General features: G+C 40.6%; 4 protein-coding genes across 7 annotated transcripts; 2 read left to right on the top strand and 2 right to left on the bottom strand.

Annotated features, from left to right (window-relative positions):
• Positions 1–477: 477 nt before the first annotated feature.
• On the bottom strand, positions 478–9,992 carry sona (SON DNA and RNA binding protein a). The gene is made up of 10 exons (XM_020635659.3): positions 9,834–9,992; positions 8,176–8,265; positions 7,608–7,815; positions 7,373–7,449; positions 5,425–7,266; positions 4,859–5,255; positions 4,116–4,633; positions 3,409–3,893; positions 3,181–3,273; positions 478–2,536 (listed from the first exon to the last, which is right to left on the bottom strand). Exons 2-9 carry the CDS (start codon positions 8,201–8,203, stop codon positions 3,199–3,201), a joined length of 3,630 nt encoding a protein of 1,209 aa, XP_020491315.1. The 5' UTR covers positions 8,204–8,265; positions 9,834–9,992; the 3' UTR covers positions 478–2,536; positions 3,181–3,198.
• Positions 9,993–11,238: 1,246 nt separating this feature from the next.
• On the top strand, positions 11,239–15,014 carry ercc1 (excision repair cross-complementation group 1). Of its 2 annotated transcripts, none has more exons than XR_010667678.1 (9): positions 11,239–11,434; positions 11,620–12,018; positions 12,284–12,387; positions 12,610–12,709; positions 13,570–13,646; positions 14,063–14,162; positions 14,277–14,359; positions 14,549–14,617; positions 14,713–14,783. XR_010667678.1 is itself a non-coding variant. In XM_065962539.1 (9 exons), exons 1-9 carry the CDS (start codon positions 11,375–11,377, stop codon positions 14,767–14,769), a joined length of 1,038 nt encoding a protein of 345 aa, XP_065818611.1. In that variant the 5' UTR covers positions 11,241–11,374; the 3' UTR covers positions 14,770–15,014. The 2 variants fall into 2 exon arrangements, 1 of the variants encoding a protein (XP_065818611.1); XM_065962539.1 differs by having other exon boundaries at positions 11,241–11,434; positions 14,288–14,359; positions 14,713–15,014.
• Positions 15,015–15,587: 573 nt separating this feature from the next.
• prmt2 (protein arginine methyltransferase 2) lies at positions 15,588–20,450 on the top strand. Of its 3 annotated transcripts, XM_065962178.1 has the most exons (9): positions 15,590–15,845; positions 15,929–16,123; positions 16,442–16,603; positions 17,433–17,597; positions 17,737–17,912; positions 19,088–19,217; positions 19,304–19,440; positions 19,656–19,830; positions 20,017–20,450. In XM_065962178.1, the coding sequence occupies exons 1-9, from the start codon at positions 15,759–15,761 to the stop codon at positions 20,047–20,049; spliced, it is 1,260 nt and encodes a 419-aa protein (XP_065818250.1). In that variant the 5' UTR covers positions 15,590–15,758; the 3' UTR covers positions 20,050–20,450. The 3 variants fall into 3 exon arrangements, with proteins under 3 accessions (XP_065818251.1, XP_065818250.1, XP_020491328.2); XM_020635672.3 differs by having other exon boundaries at positions 19,656–20,450; XM_065962179.1 differs by lacking the exons at positions 19,304–19,440; positions 20,017–20,450 and having other exon boundaries at positions 15,588–15,845; positions 19,656–19,794.
• On the bottom strand, positions 19,847–22,463 carry LOC109996855 (zinc finger protein 436). Its single transcript, XM_020651175.3, has 2 exons — positions 22,236–22,463; positions 19,847–21,962 (listed from the first exon to the last, which is right to left on the bottom strand). The coding sequence occupies exon 2, from the start codon at positions 21,904–21,906 to the stop codon at positions 20,881–20,883; it is 1,026 nt and encodes a 341-aa protein (XP_020506831.1). The 5' UTR covers positions 21,907–21,962; positions 22,236–22,463; the 3' UTR covers positions 19,847–20,880.
• Positions 22,464–22,568: the final 105 nt, after the last annotated feature.

The following is a 22,568-nucleotide window of genomic DNA, read 5'->3' on the forward strand; positions in this document are numbered from 1 at the left end:
TCACATTTTGGCTTTAAAATATTCTGCTCATGTCTGACAACAATATATTAAGTCACCGATTCAAATAATCTGATTTTAAGTAATAGATCTAGCACTCATGCCAAAAGTGAGATGCAGCTTTTTGTATTCAGTTGTAAAAGGTTCTATATATAGGAAATATATAGTTTCCATAGATAATCTAAGCATTTGTCATTCCATAAATTGAGATCATGTCACATCATTAATTCAATGCATGTCAGGGGTCCTATTACTTCCATAACAGTATTTCCAATCAATTGGATGAACTGAAGGCTGAAGATAGACTGAAAGGACAGTATTATTTAAGTCAGATGAACAACATGTATCTATGACTGGAGCATACCGTGTTCAATTCAAACATCATACGGAGGCCTAAATGAAAATGAAACCTTCCTATTTCACCTTTTTAAGTACAAATGTTAACGAGCCACAGTGAACATAGCACAGGACACAAAAACATACAGATCATTGAGGTTTAATAATCATCAACACATTTATGTACAAAGCAAGCGATGTCATACTCAAATTACCAAAACAACAGATCCTAAAATGTCTTGTTTTTCTGTCGTTAAAATAGCTAAAGACCATGTCAGGGGATCAATTAACAGTTCCAAGACTTACCGGTATGGAACCAAGTCAGTATGGTTACAATTTGATAAAACCTTACAGATTTCTCCCACAGTTGCACAGCCCTGGGTGTGAGGGGGTCAACATAGAGGGGTTGATCCAGGAAAAAACAAAAATAGCAACTCTTCACGGCTAGTTTTCCAAAAAGCTCCGATTTCATCCTTGATCTTTCCTATATAGTGGGAAAGTATCCGGCTTAAACCTGTCAATGCTAAGAAACCAAAGATTTACCTAAGTGTGGAGTTTAAATCAAAGAAGACTTGTTGGGTTTGACATTGTTTAGTTACACATTTAGTGAACCAGAACAATTCTCTATTTGTCTCTCTAATATGCTCCTGCAACATATTCAGATATCCTAAGGGAATAGCTGTTTATCCAACAAATTTTAAAAAAGCTTCTCGAGACACAGACCCTGATTGTCTAATACACAAAAAATCAATGGCACACAAGGAAAATATTAAACTTCTTACATTAACTAATCACTCAAAGTCATTAAGCACCATCTGAAGGTACATGGTGGCATGAGGGCCTCCAAAGAAAAAAAAAGTTATATTTAATTATGCAAAACAGCAAAAAAGAAAGGCAAAAGCCAAGACTATTTAAAAATGTTGGTTGCTTTTAAAGGGTTCAATCACACATTCCATTTAAGGAACTGTGACCTCAATTTAAAGGTAGACATTTAAGAAAAGTTGCATTTCTTCCTCCTAAATCTTAGCAGGAAAATTAGCTTTAGTCAGTTGTTGAAGATCCAGTCCACTGATTAATCGCAAATGTGGATTTATCGAGTATGGAAGGTTCTGTTCTGCTGGCAAACTTTAAATATCAAGGATCCTCCGAGACGGGAAAAAAACAGCTTTCCTTCAAACCTAGAGGCCATCCTTTAACATGTTTGCACAGATTTGTTGTAAAATTCCATCGTGACAATAAGCAGCAAGTTTTGTATTTGTTTTTTTGTTTTCACAATGTGTGGATTTGTTTTATTTTTTTAATAGAAAAAACACTGCATGTGAAGATAGATTTTAAAAACCGAGGCTGGTGAGATGTCCATTTCAATCAACAGCAAACATGTTTCCAATTTGGAAAAGTAACCCAATTAATCAAATCAAACTCCAGTTTATTCGTTGATGAGCCTGTGTTATTAAAAGAGAGGGGGAGAAAATCACACCCAGGGCTGTACTTACCGAATGAATGATATTTTGTGAATAAAAGTGATTCTCTTTTTCTTTTAGCCAATAAATTCAGTTCCTTTCTTAACTCCTAATCCGTCACCCTGTTCTAAGATTTACCACTTGTGGTCACAACCTTGAACTGCAGCTCCAGGACGGAGAAAACAAATCACATGTGAGGATCTAGCAAAACGTTGCATTATTTGTTTATAAAACTAGGGAATAAATTGAACTGAGGGGATACAGCAGAACAGGGAGACATTCTCCACTTAACACAGTCCTTTAAGAGAGGGAGAGTTGAAGTTAAACAAACTTAGAGAAACTAATCTTTTACAAAAAAAACTTGCGCCACTTGTTAGTTTGGTTTGTTTCCTCTTCAGTCATTACAACAGTGTCTGCTTAAATGAGCAGGAACATTGAGGAGTTTTAGGTGAAAGTCACTATGTATACACACTCATTCAACATTCACACACACACACTTCTTCGCTCACTATTCATGACGTACAGTCAGACAACTGTACACACGTGTCCAGTTCGTCAGTGGTTTCATGGGTGACTGTTTCTTTCTCACACAAACAGAAACACACTGGGGAGCTTAGAGGGGCAGTGGCTGGTATGGGTGCTCCTACATTTTAAATGTGACAACTTGGGTGAACTTCTTGGCGATTTATGCGGCTCAGTCATCTCATCTGGCTGCCATGGGAACTCTGGGAAGGAAGGTCCACCTATAAAGCATCGTATGTTTTCACAGGAAGAAAGGAAAGATTACGTGAATACTTTAAAAAAAATTGTTTTCTCTCTTTTTGATTAATTTATATATTGGCAAGAACTAGCACAAAGATCTTCCCTCGCTATGCTAAAAAGCCGGTTTGGCTTTTGTCCGTTAATGTCTGCCAGATTTAACTTATCAAATATACTGAATGAGTGGAGGTTTAATAAAATTCACACTGACATGCTTGCTATCATTGTAATGTGGGACCAGAGAACTTCCTGGACATAAAGCTTTGAGTTAATATTTTATGTCTGTCTTCTTGTAAATTGAGCAGCAGGTTGCAGCGTTGGTGTGGGTCATTAAACTGATGAAAATGCATGAGAAAATTGGAATAGAAAAAACAACAACCTTTCTAACAGTGAACTGGTTGATTGTATTCTAACAAGTCACTGATTAATGGCTTAATTAATCCGAAATGATGGAGAGTGTTGGGGAGAAAAATGGATAATCAAAAAAAACAGTGGGAGTGCTAGGCCAAATGGAGAGGAAGAATATTTTAACTCAATGATTAAAACAACAAAGCCCCAAATACAAAAAAGTTAAAGTAATAAAATAGTATTATGAAGACAAGGAGAACAACTGAAAATCCTTGATTACCGTGAGAGCTTTAAGGTCTTAGCTTTCATCATCTGAGACGTGGGGTTTAGCAATGGCCATCTCCTCCTTGCTATTTGCAATCATCTTGCACTTCTACAAAACAGAGAAAAAAACCACAGACATTGAGTTGGCACAGTTAGCATAAGCAACAAAAATACACATCATGTCATTCAATTCAACAATGGTTCTATGAAGAGAGTACCCTTATCAACTCATCCCTAAATTTACCTCAGTTAGCTCCTTGATGGTGTGTATGTTAGCTTGGTGAGTAACCTTCCTCTTGGCTTCCTCGATGTGGTCCAGGTTAAGGGTTGGTGCTGGGGGGGCAAGGCTTGGGGGAGGCTTGTTGGTGATGGTAGGAAGTGGGGCTAGAGGAGGCATGGCAGCCAGGGCCCCCATGTTGGTCAATGCAGCCGTCATTGTAGCTGCTGTCATGCTTGCCATAGCAGCACTCATGGTGATGTTGGACATATTGGGCATTCCCATATTGGGCAGACCCATTGGACCCATGTTGGGCATATTCGGCATGTTGGGCATCCCCATGCCCATTGGGAGAGGTAAGGGCAGGGGTAAGGAGAGGGGGGCAGGAGATGGAGTGGGTAAAGGGAGCTGGAGGATGGCTTTCGGACGAAGACTCTCGGGAATGGGCACCCCTGCCTTAGCACACATGGCAGCAGCATTTGCTTTGGCTATCTCCAGCAGCTGATCCTTGTCTAAAGAAAAAGAGGGCAGAGGACACAGACAGTCAGGGGGGGGATGCAAAACTAAATTAATAGGAGAGATGAGGAGAAGCAGAATCGGGCATACTAGCAATATAGACAGTAACAAGATTTAAAAAAAATGTAAAAGCAGATCATTCATCAATTTAGCATTTATGTAACATCACAGTTTTAAGTGTTGGGAGATTAGAACTTAAAAGTAATCAAATGTTTTACCCAGTTCAGTGAGCCGTGGAGGAGTCTTGCTTGCGCTGCGCCTTGTCCGGGACCCTGAGCGACGCTGTTTGCGGAGGATGAGCACCGGAGAGTGGCTTGGTTCCCTTTTCCACCTATCCCGTCTATCAAATGAACGACTGCGAAATACCGGGCGTCTCCCTCGACCCCTCGACCTAGACCTGCGTCTGCGATCGGTAGAACGCGATCTTGACCGCCTGCCTCTGTCTCCTGACCGAGACCTTTTCCTTCGGCCTGGGGAGCGGCTCTTTGATCGCTTGCTTCTGTCTGTGGACTTGGACCTCCTCCTTCCGCGGGCGTTGGGTGAACGAGTTCTTGAGCGCCTCTTGCGGGCTGGCGACTTGGATCGGCGGGTTCTGGCTCTAGACTTGGAGTTTGAACCCTTTCGCCGCGTGGCAGAGCGGGACCTTCGCCGCCGTGCAGAACTTCGGGATATAGATCGTCGCTTCTTCCTCTCAGATGGAGATACGGATTCTCTTTTTCTGACTGGAGACTTGGACCTGAGGACAAATCAAGATGACAAAGATAAAGATCTGTTAATAAGCACAACTCTGGTAAATACTGAAATGTTTAAGTACACATTAATTGGATAATATGCATCTGGTGTCAGCATTTCATTAAGTTGTTAACATTGAATAACTTAAAGTTACTTAATGAAGTGCTCTTTTGGGACCCATAGAAAACTCATTCTTTGTGTAGGATTGGGTACACACACAAACACTAACCTAGAATGCTTTATCCTGGATTTAGACTTGGATGTTGAACGCCGAGGTGAAGTGGAGCGTGAAAGTTTCCTCTGGTCCACTGGTGACAGCTGCTTCTTCTGCACTCCTGGAGATGCTGAGCCTGAGGAGCTTCTCTGGCATTTGGAAGCTGTTTTAACTGGAGAGGAAGACTCCTCTTCTTCAGCCGAGCCCTCCGAACAATCGGACCCATCTGGGCCAGTCTCGGGCTCTCTTGAACCAGACCTTGACCTGGAAACATCTTGTTCATTGGATAAGCTGGAACACTCTTTCAGTGTCTTTTCATGGTTGGGAGAGAGCGTCTGAGGCTGCAACTTTTCCAAAGTGCTCTCAGCCTGGGGGCTGGAGAAAGCTGCTGAGGACACGGGTTTCCACGCACCTGCAAGGTATGTATTAAATGACAAAAAGGCAATATAAGTATTGAAGTTTTAATGTTACACTGACTTGTTTACTTATCAAATAGATTTTTAGAAAACATCTTCAAGGTTATATAGATTTTAAAAAATGTTAATAGTAGATTAAAAACAGTTGAATGTCAATGGTCTGACCTGTTGAAAATCCCCCAGTTTCTCCGGCTGCCTTCACGCCAACTGTTTGGTCTACCATTGGAGAGGGGAGCTTATTCTCTTTAACAGGAGAGGAAGATGTAGATCTGGCTGGAGAAGAGCTGTCAGACTGCCTATCACTTGAGTCGGACCTGGATTTAGATCTGTGCACGCCTGCAGAAACGGATTTAGACTTTGATCTTCTTCCACTCTTCCTCGGAGATTTGGACCTCCTCTTTCTAGGTAGTGGTGAAAGTGACTTTGACTTGTGCCTTCGAGACAATGAGCGGGATTTGGAGCGCTTGCCAGACCTTGGTGGAGAACGCTTTCTCCTGACAGGAGAACGAGATCGCCTTCTTACTGGTGATTTAGACCGTCTTCTCGAAGGAGGGGTTCTGGATTTGGTCCGTTTGCGAGGAGTTCTGGTCCTTGAGCGACGGTTTCGTTTAAGGACTACGACAGAACGTGATCGAGTCCGTCTGCTCCTGCGGAATGACCTGGAGCCTGAGCGTCTGGATCTGGGGGGAGGTGACCTCCTACGCCGAGACAAGGACCGACTTCTGGAGCGCCTGCCTCCTGAACGCCTTGCTGGTGACCGTGTCCTAGAACGTCGAGCAGGGCGCCTTGTTCTTGAGTGGGAACGACGAATTCTAGTGTCAGAGCGTGACCGTGAACGCCTTCCAACAGCACCGCCTCGTCTTATTGAGCGGGACCTGGAGCGCCTTGCGCCTCCACGGGGACGTGACTCTGACCTTCGACTTCTCCTTGGAGACCGAGATAGAGAGGGAGACCTGCGCCCGCCACGCTTAGGAGATCGTGACAGTTTTCTTTTAGGAGATGGGGAACTTCTGCGTCGCTTTGGGGAAACAGACAAAGAGCTTCTACGGCATTTAGGAGACTTGGACTTCCTTAGAGGCTTTGACACCTTCTTCTTGGGGGTGAGGGATCGAGACGTGGAGCGTGATTGACAGGTGGCTCTCTTGGGAGACTTGGGCGACAGGGAGAGAGACTTCCTCCTAGATTTAGGGGATTGGGAACGGGACAGTGAGCGGGACTGCTGCCGATTCTTGAGAGGAGTTGCTGAAAGCTTTCCCTTTGAGGTTGACCTGGAATGGGTTCTTGAACGTTCTTCAATACCTGCTGCTGTTTGGGTAGCAGACTGCAGCCTAGTGGGACTAGGTGTTGGTGAACGACTATGACATGAGCTAGACCTCTTAATGTCTAGAACTCTTGAGGGGGATGAAGATTGTGACCTTTGGGGATCACATTCCTTGACCTTTTCCCTCTGAACTACATTGGCCTGATCTTTTATGGCTGGGTCATCTCTTGGGGTAGCACCTTCTTGTTTAGGGATGATATCAGGGAGTTCCTGTGCATGGCTGAATGCACCATCAGCATGGCAACCATCTGTTGTTGCAAGTTTTGTGTCATCCTGACCTGCAGAGGGCAACCTCATATCCTTTTCTAATTGACCGGTGTGACCCCCCTTCCCTCCAATGGGGGATGCATCCATTTCTACAATCCCCTCTTGGTTCACTCCAAGCAATTCAGATTTCTGCACGAGGATTGGAACCCCCTTCTCCTCCCCTCGTTTGCTTTTTGGAAGCAGTTTGGACACAGGCTCTTGGAGGTCAGTTACTGCAGCTGAAGAGAATTTTCCATCAACGGCCCCTTTACCTCCTTCACCTTCTGAGTCAGAACCTGAAGCCGAGCTGCTTTCAGATGGGGTAGGAGACTGAGATTTCTTTTCCTGTTTTTCATCCTTCTTCTTCTTCTTTTTCTTCTTTTTGGCAGCGTGCCTTTTGTGTTTTTTGGATTTTGCATCTACCTCTGTTTCACCACGATCTAAGACAAGAAAGGACATTTTTAATTCAACACAGCAAACATCCGCAGAAAGCCTTTACTTGTAATGAAAACTTGAATAATGTGTGTATTTGGGTATTCAGCCTACCTGTAATGACATCCCTTTTACCATCCTCCTTCAGCCCAGCATTGTCTCCAGGTCCTGTAGCTGCTGCCAGTCTGGCACTACAAATACAAGAAAATAAAAAAACAATATTTCCAACCATAAAACTACACAAATTACATTAAGGCTTATTCTTTGCTTTTCTTAGATAATTAAGCAAAAATGCATTTTTTTGGTATGAAATTGAATCTACATGATTCGAACTTGTGGTTCCTCTGACCTGGCTCTGGTGGTCCTGACAGGTTTCAGTGGAGGTTGTGCCTCTACATCCGACTCGGCACCAGATTCCGAACTACTTTCCTTCTCTCCTTTCTTCCTCTTCTTCTTCTTTTTGCTCTTGTGTTTTCTGTGTTTTTTGCTTTTCTTATGAGGCGTCTCATTTCCTTCCTTCACATTCATGTCATCTTTCTCAGGGGCCTCTTCCTCACCTACAAAGGACAAACATATGTTCAGACTGCACAAGTATTCGGTAACCATAACATATAAAGTAAATGTGTATAGGTTATTTGAATAGCAGTGCACTTAAATTTATTTCCATCATGAAAAAGTGGCATTCAATATAATGCTGTAGTGTCTGTTCCATAAAAGTGGACACTGTTTAATAATGGCATTCAATGGACAAGTCAATCCAAATGCATGTTTTATTTATGTAATCAATTCTGGACAACAAGGTCTTAACAGTTTTGTTAAAAATGTATTAATGTAGGAAAACAGAAGTAAAAGACAAATCAAAAATTGATCAAATGGAAACAATACAGATCCCAAGTTGTGTCATTTCCATCACTCACCTGAGAGAATTTGCACTGCACACTCCATTATGCCCCTGATTTTGTAACGGCCCTCTTAAAGTCACTGGTGTGCTGCTCCGGTATTCAACACTGGCAAAGAAAAACAAAAGTACTTTAACCAAGGCAAAAATGAATGCAGCAACAACAGAAAGAAGTAAAGATTTTATACATTTGCACTACAGCCTCAAAGCAATGGATAGCCATGCTGTTCCGATATGATCCTGACATTTCCCCCAAAAGGTGTAGGGAGGGATACAGATGAGCTTTCTTAGAGTATTTGTCCTATACGGTAAGGATGGCTGTCATATTGGCCACTGAAGAGAGACCACAGTGCGTGTTGTGCTTCAGTTAGAGTATAAGCTTCTGACAGAATGGAGCCAAAAAGTTAGGACGCCACTTGGAGACATCACATCCTGCACAAAAGGAGAAGCCCACAGATTTATTCACTGAACTCACTGCAGGACTGGAAGTATAAACCTTACAGGATTTTCATCTTCAGATAGTCCATTTTAAAAATCAGTTCAAAGCAATGACTGTTGTAACATCTTAGAAATGTGTTAGTTTAATGTTCTCCATTAAACTGCTTCCTCTTTCAAAGTGCCTTGATAGTCTTTTCAGTTTGTTTTCATACAGAAGTTGCTACTCTGTACTTTTTGAATTTCACAGCAAAGAGCTCGACTGACAGTATGTTTACTGTAAAGTCGATCTATGTTTACATGTTGATGTGTATGGTGAGGGTTTGGGGCTGAAAACATTGTAATCGGCCAAAGTGGTGCCACGCAGAAATAAGGTTTCTAAGGGATATGCCTTCACCTTTAATAAATAAATAAATTGAAACTAAAGCCTGTGCTTGAGGACTTTCACTGTCATTAAAAGTCAGCATTAGCCAAACAATATACATTTAAGAGGTTAAATAACATGTGAGAAGCTCGTGTGCTTGCAATGGTGATGCAACCTTTTATAACAATCTAGTAATGTGTTTATGCGGAATAATAAAATTGGGTTACATGCAACTTTGATGTTCAGAAACAGCGTTTATTAAATAAAGGTGAGGTGATTAATTCTTCTTTGGCGCTTCAGTTAGCTGATGCTAAAGTGAGCTATCATTGTTGTCAACATGATGTTTCATTTTCCAAGTTACTTTGGTTAACGTTTAATTCAATATCCCTTAAAATGTTAGTCACAGTGGCCAGTTTGACTAAATAACAACTATCTTTAAGTAAACTAAATGTGCAGGGAGAATAGCAAAACCGCGCACACAAAAAGTTTGCAGCAGCAGACACGTTAGATAATGATAATCACATCCGGGCCTCTGCATGGCTCACATTAAACCTTCAATAACACATCAAAGCATACAGCGTTAGCCCAGTTTAACTTACAAGTACGACTGTATTCATTAAAATTAATCTTAAACTTTACACGTCTATAGTGTTGAACAGTGTGTACGCTGTTAAACACAAACATGCTTCCTTTAAGGCCTGAGCGGCAAACATCTCCCAGCCCGTCTGCAGCCTGCACAGCGGCGCTAAGCTAACTTAGCATGCTCGTAGTGATTTAACTATCAAGTTTGCTAAGACATGTCTGCTAGAGACTCATTTTTTACAACAAAGCAATTCCATTCGCTCAATACTGTAGTCGGTACTTTAACATGCAATTACCCAGTTCCTCTCCAGCGGCTTCAGCTGTGTGTGGAAAATACCAGATGGCTGCAATTTTTGCGATGCGTTAAATGAAACAGTCGATCAATATGCTAACCGCTCACGTTAGCCTGCTACCCGATCCGCCATGATTGAGGAAGGCATCCCGGCATGCCATGCGTCGCTGTTTGAATGGCGGCGTCAGCGTCTCCTAGACAACTGCATACTCCAAGGTAACAATCCTCACACGAGAGAGAAGAGCAAATGGCTCATACAGCAAGAGTATATTTATAAATGTAAATAATGCCAATTGTCTATTTATTTTACTATTTATTCTAATAACCTCAGGTGCAATAAGAGATGTAGAAAGTTAGAGACAAGAAAACATATTTATATTTTCATTTCATTGTACAGTGTTCCCCTTTGTTATTTTTTTTGTATTATATATTTGCTTTAATACAGTGTATAGCTTCTGTACAGTTTATTTTAAATTACTTAGCTGTTACTACAACTTATTTATTTTTACTTTTACTTTTTTTTTTACTTTTCTACTCTTTTTTTCTTATAATGCTATTCTATTTTATATATAATTTTAACTTTTTTGTAGAAGCTGACTCAGGGAGAAACGCACAAGAATTCCAATGTACCTGTACTGTCCTGTACCTGTGCAAATGGCAATTAACATCTATTCTATTCTACTTTTATTACACACCGGTTTTGAATCCCCCAAATAGCCTACGTTGGCTATTTTGCACACATACATTTTTGTCTTTAAGGTCTCTTTGTTGTGAACTCTAGCCCAGAGACATGGTTTGATCAAATCACAATTGAAAAAAAGCTTTGATCTTAACTGCCCTAGCCTCAATATTTACAGTCCTGGCCCTAGCTAAACCATTCATGGAGTCAGTCATCTAAAAATGCATTTTGCAAGTGTTGATGCTAAGCCTACCTGTTACATGTTCTCACATGGGACAAGATGTCTCTACAATGAATGTGATATGCACAAACGATCCTAAACTAGGGCTGGGCGATATGGACCAAAACTCATGTCTCGATATTGTTTAGCTGAATGGCGATACTTGATATATATCGATATGCCTTTTATTAACAGTGAAAACACATGGAAATATAAATTACCTGTTTGTGAATTTAAAAAGTAATATTATAAAATAAAAATGTTCCTTAAATACAATAAAAGAGGTGGTCATACAAGAAAAGAAAAAACACTAACTACAAAAAAAAAAAACAACACTGGTTAATGTCAACACTGCAAAGAAAGAGAGAAATTAAATAGTGGAGGAGGAGGAGCTAAAATGTAGCTTTATGTGCCACCTGAGGGTTACATTAACTCTGCTCAACACTTCAACACCTAACACGGTAGGGGGCGGTAATGCCCATGAAAGATGAGTAGAAGAAGGATTCGGGACCGGAAGTATTTTATTTGGAAAAAAAAAAAAGAAGAAGAAGCATTGTTGTACACAAAAGTAAACATTGCGACATTACAAAACTCTCACAAGTCAGTGGCATGCTTTTATTTTGGAACTCTTCGTCATTACAAAGACATGAAGAAAAGATTTAACATCAACTTGGACGACTCAGCGTTCACCAAAGAAAGGACACCGGTCGGTATTTTTGATAGAATTTACACAAACTAAAATTTCAAATCAAGTTTGAAAATAACCTGCTTACTTCGAGACACACAGTCACGACAGTCCGGTGAATAGTGAGGTCTGTTTTGCATGATTTATCTGGTGATTTTCGACTCTCAGTCTCACAGCATTTCCATGTGATTTTATTTGTATTTCAGCCAAAGCCGCAGTTTCAGTCTTCATTGAAAGGAGGACAACATGCTTCAGCTTCAACTTCAGCAAGTACTTCTTCTGAGCCTGTGGACAAGCCCCTGTCATATGCAGACTATGTCGTCCAAAGTAAACGCAATGTCGCTGCCCCTCCTCAGACAGAGGGCTCCTCAAAAGTGTCCAGGACAGAAAGTGTTAGCGATCTGAAGCAAACAGAGGATTCAGGAGGATGTGACACTGTTCAGGACCTTTCTAAAATGACAGAAGGCGGGTCTGAAGGAGTTAAGGAGACACTGATGGCTGGTACAGAGCAAAGAGAAGGGAACCTACAAGGGTCAGATCCATGCCTCAACACTGGTCCAAAGCAAATGGGGTCAGGTAGCAGCATTATTGTCAGTCCTCGACAGGTATGTGTCTCTAAGGTGACAGAGGATATTGTTTTATGTAGGAAACCCCTTTAATGCAAAAACCATCTCTCTACCTTCTTGTGCCCATTCAGAGTGACATTACATATAGTAAAGTAGTTTAGCGATATATTCCGGCCCACTGAAGCTTTACAGAGTTTAAATATTTCCTCACACGCTTGTAATAGGGCCAGTGTTTTTCCACTTGTGAGATTGCTTGCACAGTGATACACGTGATATCTGAATTTTTGTATTTTTCCCTTTTCAGAGGGGAAATCCTATTCTGAAGTTTGTGAGGAGTGTTCCTTGGGAGTTTGGAGATGTTGCACCAGACTACGTTTTAGGCTTGACAACTTGCGCTCTTTTCCTCAGGTGAAGTTTGTGTCTCAGGTCTGTTGTGTGTGATGCTGAATGCAAAAGTGTTTGTTTGCATGGATACATAGAGCACTTGCAGTTCTCCCAACAAAATATGGTTTTAAATGATACTTTTTCTCTATAAACAAAATTCATGTGTTAATATTTGCTGTGCATAAGTGGCAATATTCACTCTTTTTCTTTTGTGTTTCATTCTGTTTCCTGTTTGTTGGATTGTAGTCTAAGGTATCACAATCTGAATCCAAACTACGTTCATGACCGTCTCAAACAGCTTGGACAGACCTTCACTCTGCGAGTGTTACTAGTACAAGTAGATGTGGTAAGTAACTATATATATGTTAAGCTTTGTGTATATATATATGCACATAGTTCTGTTTACATCTGGTCACTACTGCACATAGTTATGGTTACATCTGTTTACATCTGTTAGTCCGATCACTGTCCACTTATATCTACTCTTTTTATATTTAGTATTTTTAAGTAAAGTTTAAGCTTTAAGTTGTATTTAAATTGACACTTTCTATTTAGGTTAAAATGTTTCGTTTACTTGCACTGTTGTTAATTTACTGCTCTGTGTGCCTTTCAATTGCCCCCCGGGGACAAATAAAGTTTTTTGAATTGAATTGAATTGAATTGAATATATATTTTTATCATACTAGTATAACCTACTCTGCTGCAACTTTAAAAAATGTATACATTTATAAAGCAAGTTGATAACAAAAAAGAGACATAAAATACCTGTACACCTTTTTAGACCAGCTAGTTAACTGAAACACTGCTCAGATAGGTGATGTTGCTATTTTTGAGCATTGGTATATTTAACCAAATGAAGCAGCCCGTTGTGAGCACTAAGTCATTAAGGGGGAGCTGTCGTGTATGCTATCCATGCAGAACTTTTAATTTGATAACCTTGCCTCAGTGTAATTAGTTTCACTAAGGCTGGTGCACTTCAAGTCTGAAGTGTTCAGCTTGAGAAAAGTCTCAGTACTGCTTGCTGGAGAATATAAACGCCATACTTCACAAATACTTGATGCAGTGTGATTCAGTATGTTTATATTAAAAGAACTTTGGTTGGAAAAAAACTCAGAATCAGGACATCTCTTTGTGGAACAAATCTGAAGCGTGTGTTCCAGTTTTGAAGCTTTAAAGATAAATGTAGATTTTCTCTCTGTGTCTCAGAAAGATCCTCATCATGCGTTGAAGGAGCTTGCTCGCATTTGCATCATGGCTGACTGCACTCTCATCTTGGCTTGGAGGTGAGAACTCCGACAGATTCCTAAGAAAACTGAACCGTTTGTTACTGGACACTGAAATACAGCAGAGTAACTTTTAAATGCTCACCATCCTGGCTGTTGGAGACATGGATAGATTTAAGTGTATCTTTAAGGTTAAGGTATGTATGTACTGTGGGATTATATTGAGTATGGGTGGGGATGTTGTATTTATTTAACTCAAAACTTGTTCTGTTTTTTTTTTAAATTTTATTGCATTTTTAATAAGTAGTTGATGTCTTTTCATACTTTTAAGCATCTCATTTAAACACTTTAATGCATATAAAGCTCATTTAATATTTTGTGTTGATCTGGAAACAATGAATCATATAATGACTGGTACCATACAATTTAAATCAAATGACCTATTTTTAAACTAATCTTTTCTGTTTGTTTAACAGTCCAGAGGAGGCAGGGCGTTACCTGGAAACATACAAGTCATATGAAAAGAAGCCAGCAGACGTATTGAAGGAGCAAGTTGAGAAAGACTATCTGTCAAAGGTGTGTAAATGTCTTGTTTTTTTATCAATATTTAGAGGTTCAATGCTATTTTTAATGTGATAGTTTGTTTTCATAATAGCATTTGTCAAAAATGTATCATCCTGATTGAAATAGTTTGCTTCAAGGTTACAGATTGCCTGACCACTGTGAAGTCAATAAACAAGACTGATGCCATAACCTTGTTGTCTACTTTCTCAGTGAGTATTACTTCAGCAAAATTGTATCCTCAGATAGATGCTATACTGTTATCTGTGTAGATGCAAAGACACATTCACAGGCTGATTTGATAGTGCTCTCCAAATTATTTGTGTTATAATACTTGGATTTAATGCAGTAATATGATTAGAGGGACTGATCTGAGATTATGAATGTCTTTTTTTATACAGTCTGTGGAAGGAATCATCAGTGCTTCTAAAGAAGACTTGGTTCTCTGTCCGGGCCTTGGACCACAAAAAGTGAGTAAAAAAAACAGCACATGTGCAATGTGACTAAAATGAATGAAAGTTGGGAACATTTCTTAAATTACAATGATGACATTTTGTTATTTCAGGCAAAGCGGCTCTACGACGTGCTGCATAAACCCTTCCTCAAGTCTAAGACAAAATAAATCTGAAACTTACTACCAAGACTGATGACTGAACATGATACAGCATTCAAACACACTCCACAAGACTGAACAAAAAGTTTCTACTCTACCTGTTGTTTACTCTCAGGATGAGAGTGTGACTTGTTTCATGAGCTCTTCTACTGTTAGTTCTGTTAAATCTGTTATTGTAAAACTATTGTGTGATACTGTTTGTTCATTGTTGAATATATTTTTCTGTGAAAATAAACCTTTGTAATATTAAATGATCTATTATTTGCCTTATTTGTTTCTGTTGGTTTACATTGGAATAACGATTTTAATGAGCTCTAGAGAAGTATGCTTCTGTATATCAATTACTACTGAAAAATCACTTCACGACACTTAAAGAAAAAAAAAATGTACACCTTAAAGCAGTACAGCGTGGGTTGTTTTTTTTTTTGGGGGGGGGGGGGGGTCTTGTGTATGAGAAAAATATCAAAAGAACGTCACTTTTGTGCTGCCTTCAGGTGCTCCTCTGAAAGCCCCTTTTTCAGAAATCGGATGAGAACTTGTTAGCTTTTCTATACATGTATTCCAATAATTATGCATAAGTAACAGATAATACTTGAAAATAATTTTGGCAAAAGTTGAAAAAAGGAAGGGATAATGAATGTGAAATTAGGTGATTTTATAAATTCCGATTTTTAATTAATGTAACCCTAATGAATTGGGACGCTGATGCAGTGCTGTAATCGACACATGTATTTGAACCCTTCACTGATTTAAAGATACTTCAAAGTAAAGTTTTGGGACTGTTATTCCACGTTGTTAATATTTCCGACAGCACATGAAGACATCGTTACTGATGTTGACGTCAAAACAGGAAGTGCTTTCGTGCTATCCGAGTGTAGTTGGAGTGGAAATTGTACTTACAAAAAGAGGTATATGTTTCTTTGTGAGTCGTGAAAAGGTAAAGACGGTGTATTCAAGGAAACGAAACACCTGGCTTGTCGAAGAAATTGCTGCAAGCCATGCAGACCGAGAAAGAAGGAGAAGATGATGTCTCTCCTGAGGAGTATGTTGCTCTGTCTGATTTCACTGGGAGTGGTAGCGACCAGGTCTCGTAACTGCACACTGTCAAAGCCAAAAGTTTAGGTCGAGAAGCTAGATCTAACTATTGTTCTTACTTTGCTTTGTTTAGCTTAGTTTCAGCAGGGGGGACAGACTGCTCGTACACACCAAGCCTTCATCAGAGTGGTGGTGGGCAGAGCTGCAGGAGGTCAAAGGTTATGTCCCTGCCAGCTACCTGCGCAAGAGTACAGCGGAGGAGGAGGAAGACGTCAGTCTGGAGGACCCTTGGCAAGACGAAGAATACTTTGGCAGCTATGGGACACTGGTTTGACACTTAAAGACATCCCAAAGTCTTAATTTAGAGCTTAAAGTAAGACGTAAAAAGATAGTGTGATCCTCCAGGTAGCAGGTCCTGAAATAAACATCAACATATAGAGACATACAACTTACCTGAGGATAAACCCCATTTACGCATCATAATGAACACACATTTTGTTTTCACTTAAATGTAACATGATGGTGGTTAAGGTCTACCTGTAAGATAGGGAATTAAATAAAATCTTAACCAGGAAATATTGGCAATCTTTGTTTTCTAATTTAATTGTTGTTCTGTTTTGTTGTTGTTGTTTTTTTTGACATACAGAGGCTTCACTTGGAGATGTTGTCAGACAAGAGTCGCACTGAGGCGTACCGGCAGGTTATTCTCAGCAACAGTGCCTCGCTGAAGAACAAGGTGGTGATGGACCTCGGCTGTGGGACTGGTATCATCAGCCTGTTCTGCGCTCAGCTGGCACAGCCCTCATTGGTAATGTAAACACAATGGCTCTAAGTCTATCTCTCACACAAACACATGTGCTGCTAGTTATGTAGCAGAAAGTAGAAAGATAAAGGACTGACAGCCCGGTTTAGTTTCAGAAACTTCAGTTGCAATTACGTTTTGATTTATCTACCATTTCCAAACAGTAAATGACCATTTACATATTTATAAAAGTTGATTCATATTGAGTTTTTGGGTATTTATTAATTCAAAACATAAATAAATGAATAGGAACTTTAACTTCATGATTCTAATAAATTAATGTATATACATTTTTACACTTACAAAGTTGTTTGTTGAATTGTGTTTTTTTCAACTTGTGATTTTGCAGCATGGTTGACTTATTGGGTATTATACTCCGATGTAGCCTTGCGTTTTATGATACAGTTTTGTATATTACTGAATGAGTCATATAGATTGTTTTTACATGCAGCACCTTCGTCTGTATTTTGAAAACCTGGCGTAACAAGATCTAATACAACTTTTTCTTTCAATGTTGTGGAACTCCCAAAGACATGCGAACCCCTTTTTAATGTTCCTCTTCAGTCAAAACAACTTGTCAGCCCACCTTTATCATTATAATAAAGTCAAATCTGAATATCTTGAAAATGTACATAACCAATATTTTCTTACCAAGAAATATTTGTTACAATTAAAAGCTGATTACATCGACTTCCACACAACTTACTCTATTCTATTTCCTCCTAAGTTTAAGGTGTATCAAACTTTTGTGTACTTCTACTCCCATCTGCTGGCGAATCAGTGCAGCCACATGATTTAATCAGCACACTGTACGAGTGTATCTGTGTTGTTGTAGGTGTATGCTGTGGAAGCGAGCTCCATGGCGGATTACACCCGGCAGCTGGTGAAGCAAAATGGCAGTGAGGAGGTGGTCTCTGTGCTCCAGGCTCGAGCAGAGGAGATCGAGCTGCCTGAGCGGGTGGATGTCCTGGTTTCTGAGTGGATGGGAAACAGCCTGCTGGTAATTATGACACTGTCAAAATTCAAAATAATGATTTGAGGTTATGTGCAAAGATTCCTCTTACTTGAATGCTTTATCCAAGTATAATTACAGCATTATTAGATATCATCTCCTTCTTCTTCTTCTTCTTCTGGTATAGTTTGAGTTCATGGTTGAGTCAGTTCTGCTGGCCAGGGACCGCTGGCTCAGGGAAGGCGGCGTCATGTGGCCCTCGTCTGCAGCCCTCACCCTGGTGCCGTGTCAGGCCCACAGCTATTATGATGAGAAAATGGCCTTCTGGGAGCGACCCTACGGCCTGGACTTCACTCCTCTTCAGTAAGGGTTGTTAAGCTGGTCAGCTTTTATCAGTAGATTTTTTCCCGTCTCACTTCTTTATTTTTACATAGATTGTCTGGAACTAACAAGATCACATGTTTTAAATATCATTACTAATCACTGTAATAAAACAAAATAGATCTTGATTTCAGAAGAAGTAGTTGAATTATTTTGTGCATTGATATTTGAGTTGCTAGGGAGTGATGCTGTATTTTTGTTTTTTAGATTTATTTTTGGGCTTTTTATCTATTTACTGTAGATAAAGGACAGTGGACAGAGTCAGAAATCAGAGAGAGAGAGAGAGAGAGAGAGTGGGTAACGACATGTGGGAAAGGAGCCACAGGTTGAATTTGAACCTGGGCCGCCCGCTTTGTGGGGCTAACTATGAAATACTAGTTACAAGTTCTGATTCGCATTTCTGAAGTTTGACTCTCCCTTCATTTCTCTACTTTCATTGTAATTTGAGTTTTACCATAGAATAGACAAATTACTCATCAAAAGTCTGACTAATCTTCTCATGGCAGAGAGACCTGGATTAGGTGTTGTACCCTGATGTCTGTCAGAGCTAACATGTCTTCGTTTCTCAAACTTAAGTCAGGATATGGTGACTGCGTTCCCCCAGCATGTATCTCCAAAATATCTTGAAACCCTCTCACTGTCTTTATCAGCACATGATGTTTTCTCAGATGTGAAATGAGTGGTGTTTAATGTTAAAAAGGGTTTAATATTATGATACACTTGTACAAAGAGTTCAGACAAGTTGGACTAAAAACTTTTGTTCCAACAACTATCATTGCATCGAGTCACCCCTGACAGTCTCAAATGATTTGAGAAATCTTTAGCCCAATGTTCTTAAAGCTGTTGCAGGATTTTTCCCCACATCTGAAACAAAGCAGTTTTACGTTAATACATATTTTGGTGCCAATTTATGACAGAATGAAGTAAACACAGGTTCATATTAATAAATACTGCTGACCTACATTACTATTGTAATTGTGACTGTATGAATGAAATGACTATGATAAACACAAACTTTTTATTTGTCTCCTTTTTTTTTTTACTTATTCCTAACCTCATATCTTAAATTCCATTTCTCCCGTTCTTTTTAAGTTTCATAAGTCTTTTAGCAGCAACCTAATCTACTGAGGGCATTAAGTATCGTTTCATCTCTGCAGGCCCCTGGCACAGCAAGAGTTCTTCACCAAGCCAAAGTTCAGCCACCTCGTCGAGCCTGCCGACTGCCTCTCCTCTCCCTGTGATGTCATCAGCCTGGACATGTACACGCTGCAAATCAAAGACCTGGAGGTACTGTGGGTGTGTGCGTTTTTTTGATAGAGATTGCGCCATCCCTTTGGAGTTGGGCTGTAATGTAGCTCTGTTTCATTTCTCAGGAAATAAAGGGTCAGTTTCAATTTTGTGTGGAGAAGCCCGGTGTTTTTCATGGATTTACCACTTGGTTTACGGCTCATTTTGAGAGTCTGGAGACGGGAAGTCCACCAGTGGAGCTAAACACGGGGCCTCACTTCAAGTAAAACTTTTAAGAATGCAAAAATAACTTTGTTACATGAATAAAGGATAGTTTATTCAGTGACAGCAGTGCAATGTTTACATGCCTATACACATAATTCAATAAATCAAAATGAGGCAGACATACAAAAACTTTAGACTTTATAGCAAATACCTTTCAAAGTTTGAAAAAGTCAAAACCTTCACTCCATGGTGATTTTTAAAATTCCTCTTCAGGCCTACACACTGGAAGCAGACTCTCTTCATGCTTGACAACCCAGTAAGCGTGTGTGCAGGGGACTCCATCAGTGGAAGCATTGTCCTGCACAGGAATCCCGTGTGGAGACGCCATATGACCATCACCCTGCATTGGAACGTTAACGGCAGCACAGAGGAAACAGAAAACTGCAAGGCAAACATCTCATCTACCCTTTTTTTTTTACCTTATAATTAGTGTTGCATCTTATCTTATCCAATTACACTTGTATATTTCATTCTTTTGCAGTGTGACTCTGCTTTACACATGTGACCCTTAAATAGTCCTGAATTCACCTCTCAGCCCTTACTGTCTTTTTTTTTTTTTTCTCTCTGTCCATAGGCCGGTACAAAGAGTTTTACTATGTGGAGGTGACAGATGCTCCATCTGCATGTGGAGCTGCAGAAATGCATTTCAGCTCTGGGTCAGTGAGGCATCAGCTGCGAGCTGCTGCTGATCTGGGAAACAGTGTGACCGTCGTGTTTCAGTCGAAGCGACAGTCCAGTAACGGCTCATCTGGCAGCACATGTAGACTTACAGAGTTAAAGCCTTTACATTACAACCCCAGGTGATTCAGCATACCACGAGCAATGTTACAAAGGAGATGAACACAGAAGTTAAGAGATAAAAGTTATTTTGGGAGAATTATTGTAACTTTGACTCAAATGCTAACTGGGCTAGGAGGGCATTACAGAAATGTTCATACAACAGCATGTTGTTAACAGATATTTGTCTCTAAGTGCAACAAAATAAATATCCCCCACATTAAGCTTTTATGTTCATTTTAGTCTGTGCATTTTTTTGTTGGACAATATGCATTGTATTTACAGTTTGTACACGTGCTTTAAATGTCAAAAGACTTGGAAGTAAGGAAACAACATAAAACCCTTCATTATAATACTTTTTTTTTCTATATTGAAATTTAACAATCCACACGATAGAGATGTTTCTCTTAATTAGCCGTGTGAGGTTCAATGTACATTAAATACACCATTTCAGTGCTTGCAAAGATAAATAATCATTTGTGATACAATTCTTAGATTAAAACTACAACTTTTTTCAGAATAATTTAACTACAAATTAGCTTTTTGTCCCTTTCTGTTAGAATTTGTAAATGTGACTTTCATCTGTTTTACCAGCAACAGTTGAACCATTCTTTTTTAAAAGGCATTAAACATGACAGAACATGACTTTCCCTCCTCTTGTTCAAGGCTCTGTTTTAATCTTGGCTTTAGCTCTGGAGCGCGTGTTGACCTCTGAGGACAGAGGCTGAGGGGGTGAGGACTCTGGAGAAGAAGGCCTGGAGAGCGGCACAAACAGAGGAGGTTTAACAACTCTGTCTTTGACTTTGTTTTTATCCCGTTTCTGCCTCAAGTGTTTATCACAGTGGTTCACAAAGGTGTCCAGCTTGACGAAGGTTTTGTTGCACACTTTGCAATGATAAGGCCTTTGTCCTTTTTTGAGGCGAATGTGCAGCCTTATGTATGATGATCGTACGAAGGTGCGGCAACAGACACCACACTTCAGATCCTCTGAGCTACTTTGTGTCTGCTGGGGCTGAGTGGTCGCTGGAGCTGGAGCTGGTTTGGCCTGCCCAGACGACTCTTGTGCCTTGTGAGTGAGCAGGGCAGACAGATGCCGAAACCCCTCACCACACTGCTCACACTTGTACGGCCGCTCTCCTGTGTGCAGACGCACATGTGCGAGGAGCCCGGCCTTCTGTGTGAACGACTTGTCACAGTAGGTGCACTTGAAGGGCTTCTCGCCGGTGTGGAGCCGGCGGTGGGTCTTCAGGTGTGAGGCACGGCCGAAGGTCTTGCCACACTCCGGGCACTTAAACGGCCGGTCCCCGCTGTGGATTAACTTGTGTGCCATCAGGTGGGACGACTGGTGGAAGTACTTCCCGCAGGTGCTGCATCTGAACTTCCTCTCTTTGTTGTGGGAGGAAAGGTGAAGGGTCAGATGGGCAGACGATATGAACGTTTTGGAGCAGACGCTGCAGCTGTGAGGATCCAGGCGCATGCGCCGGTGTGGGCGTCGACCATTGGGGAGGCTGCTTCCTTCCTGACAGGCTTGACATTTTGAAGGGCTGTCTGCTTTGTGCACAGGCTGCTGTTTAGCAGTGGCTACCTTTGAATCAGAGTCAGAGTCAGGCTGTGTCTGGCTGAAACTGCAGCCGCAGTCTGAGCACTGCACAGCCTGTTGTCCTTCATCACTGCTTTTATCCAACATGTCTGCTTACCCGAGGGAGGGGGGTGGGCTTTTCATCCTGGGAGACATCGGGTCATCTGAAAGTGATAGGTGCAGCTGAGAGAAAATGGCTACATCACGGAAATAAAGGCTGTCGGAGAATGTTTCGTTTTACTCGTGACTGAGGTCAAACAGTGATCACTTTACGCACAGGGCTGATTGAAATGACAGCCAGACAAATCACAACACATGACATTTAGTAAAAACCTGATAAAACTAGCTCACCAAACAACTGTATTGTAGGCCTATAGGTTCGCACGATACAATAAGGATGCGATTAACAATAGATCGTAAACAAAGACTTAACATACCGTGTTCATTCTTTCTAAGATAAATGCGCACTACTTAAAGGTATTCATCTTGAAGCGCAGTGAAAACATCATACAGAGCCAGATAACAACGGAGGGGATGTCTGCAGAATGGTTTTCCTGCAGGAGGCTGTCCGCTTCTCTTTCTATCACTGTTGGGCTGCAGCAGCATCTAGCGAGTGGCGGAATAACTGTAATACAATGTTTAACACCATCATGTCTGCAGGGTCAATGAATCAGCACAGGACAACTGAGGAGAAACTTCAACTGTCCAATTTCATCCCTGACAATAATGTTTCCTACATCATGTGTTCTTCTTCTGCTGGGTGCAGCATG

This window comes from Labrus bergylta, chromosome 13 (assembly GCF_963930695.1).
Source record: "Labrus bergylta chromosome 13, fLabBer1.1, whole genome shotgun sequence".
NCBI lineage: Eukaryota > Metazoa > Chordata > Actinopteri > Labriformes > Labridae > Labrus > Labrus bergylta.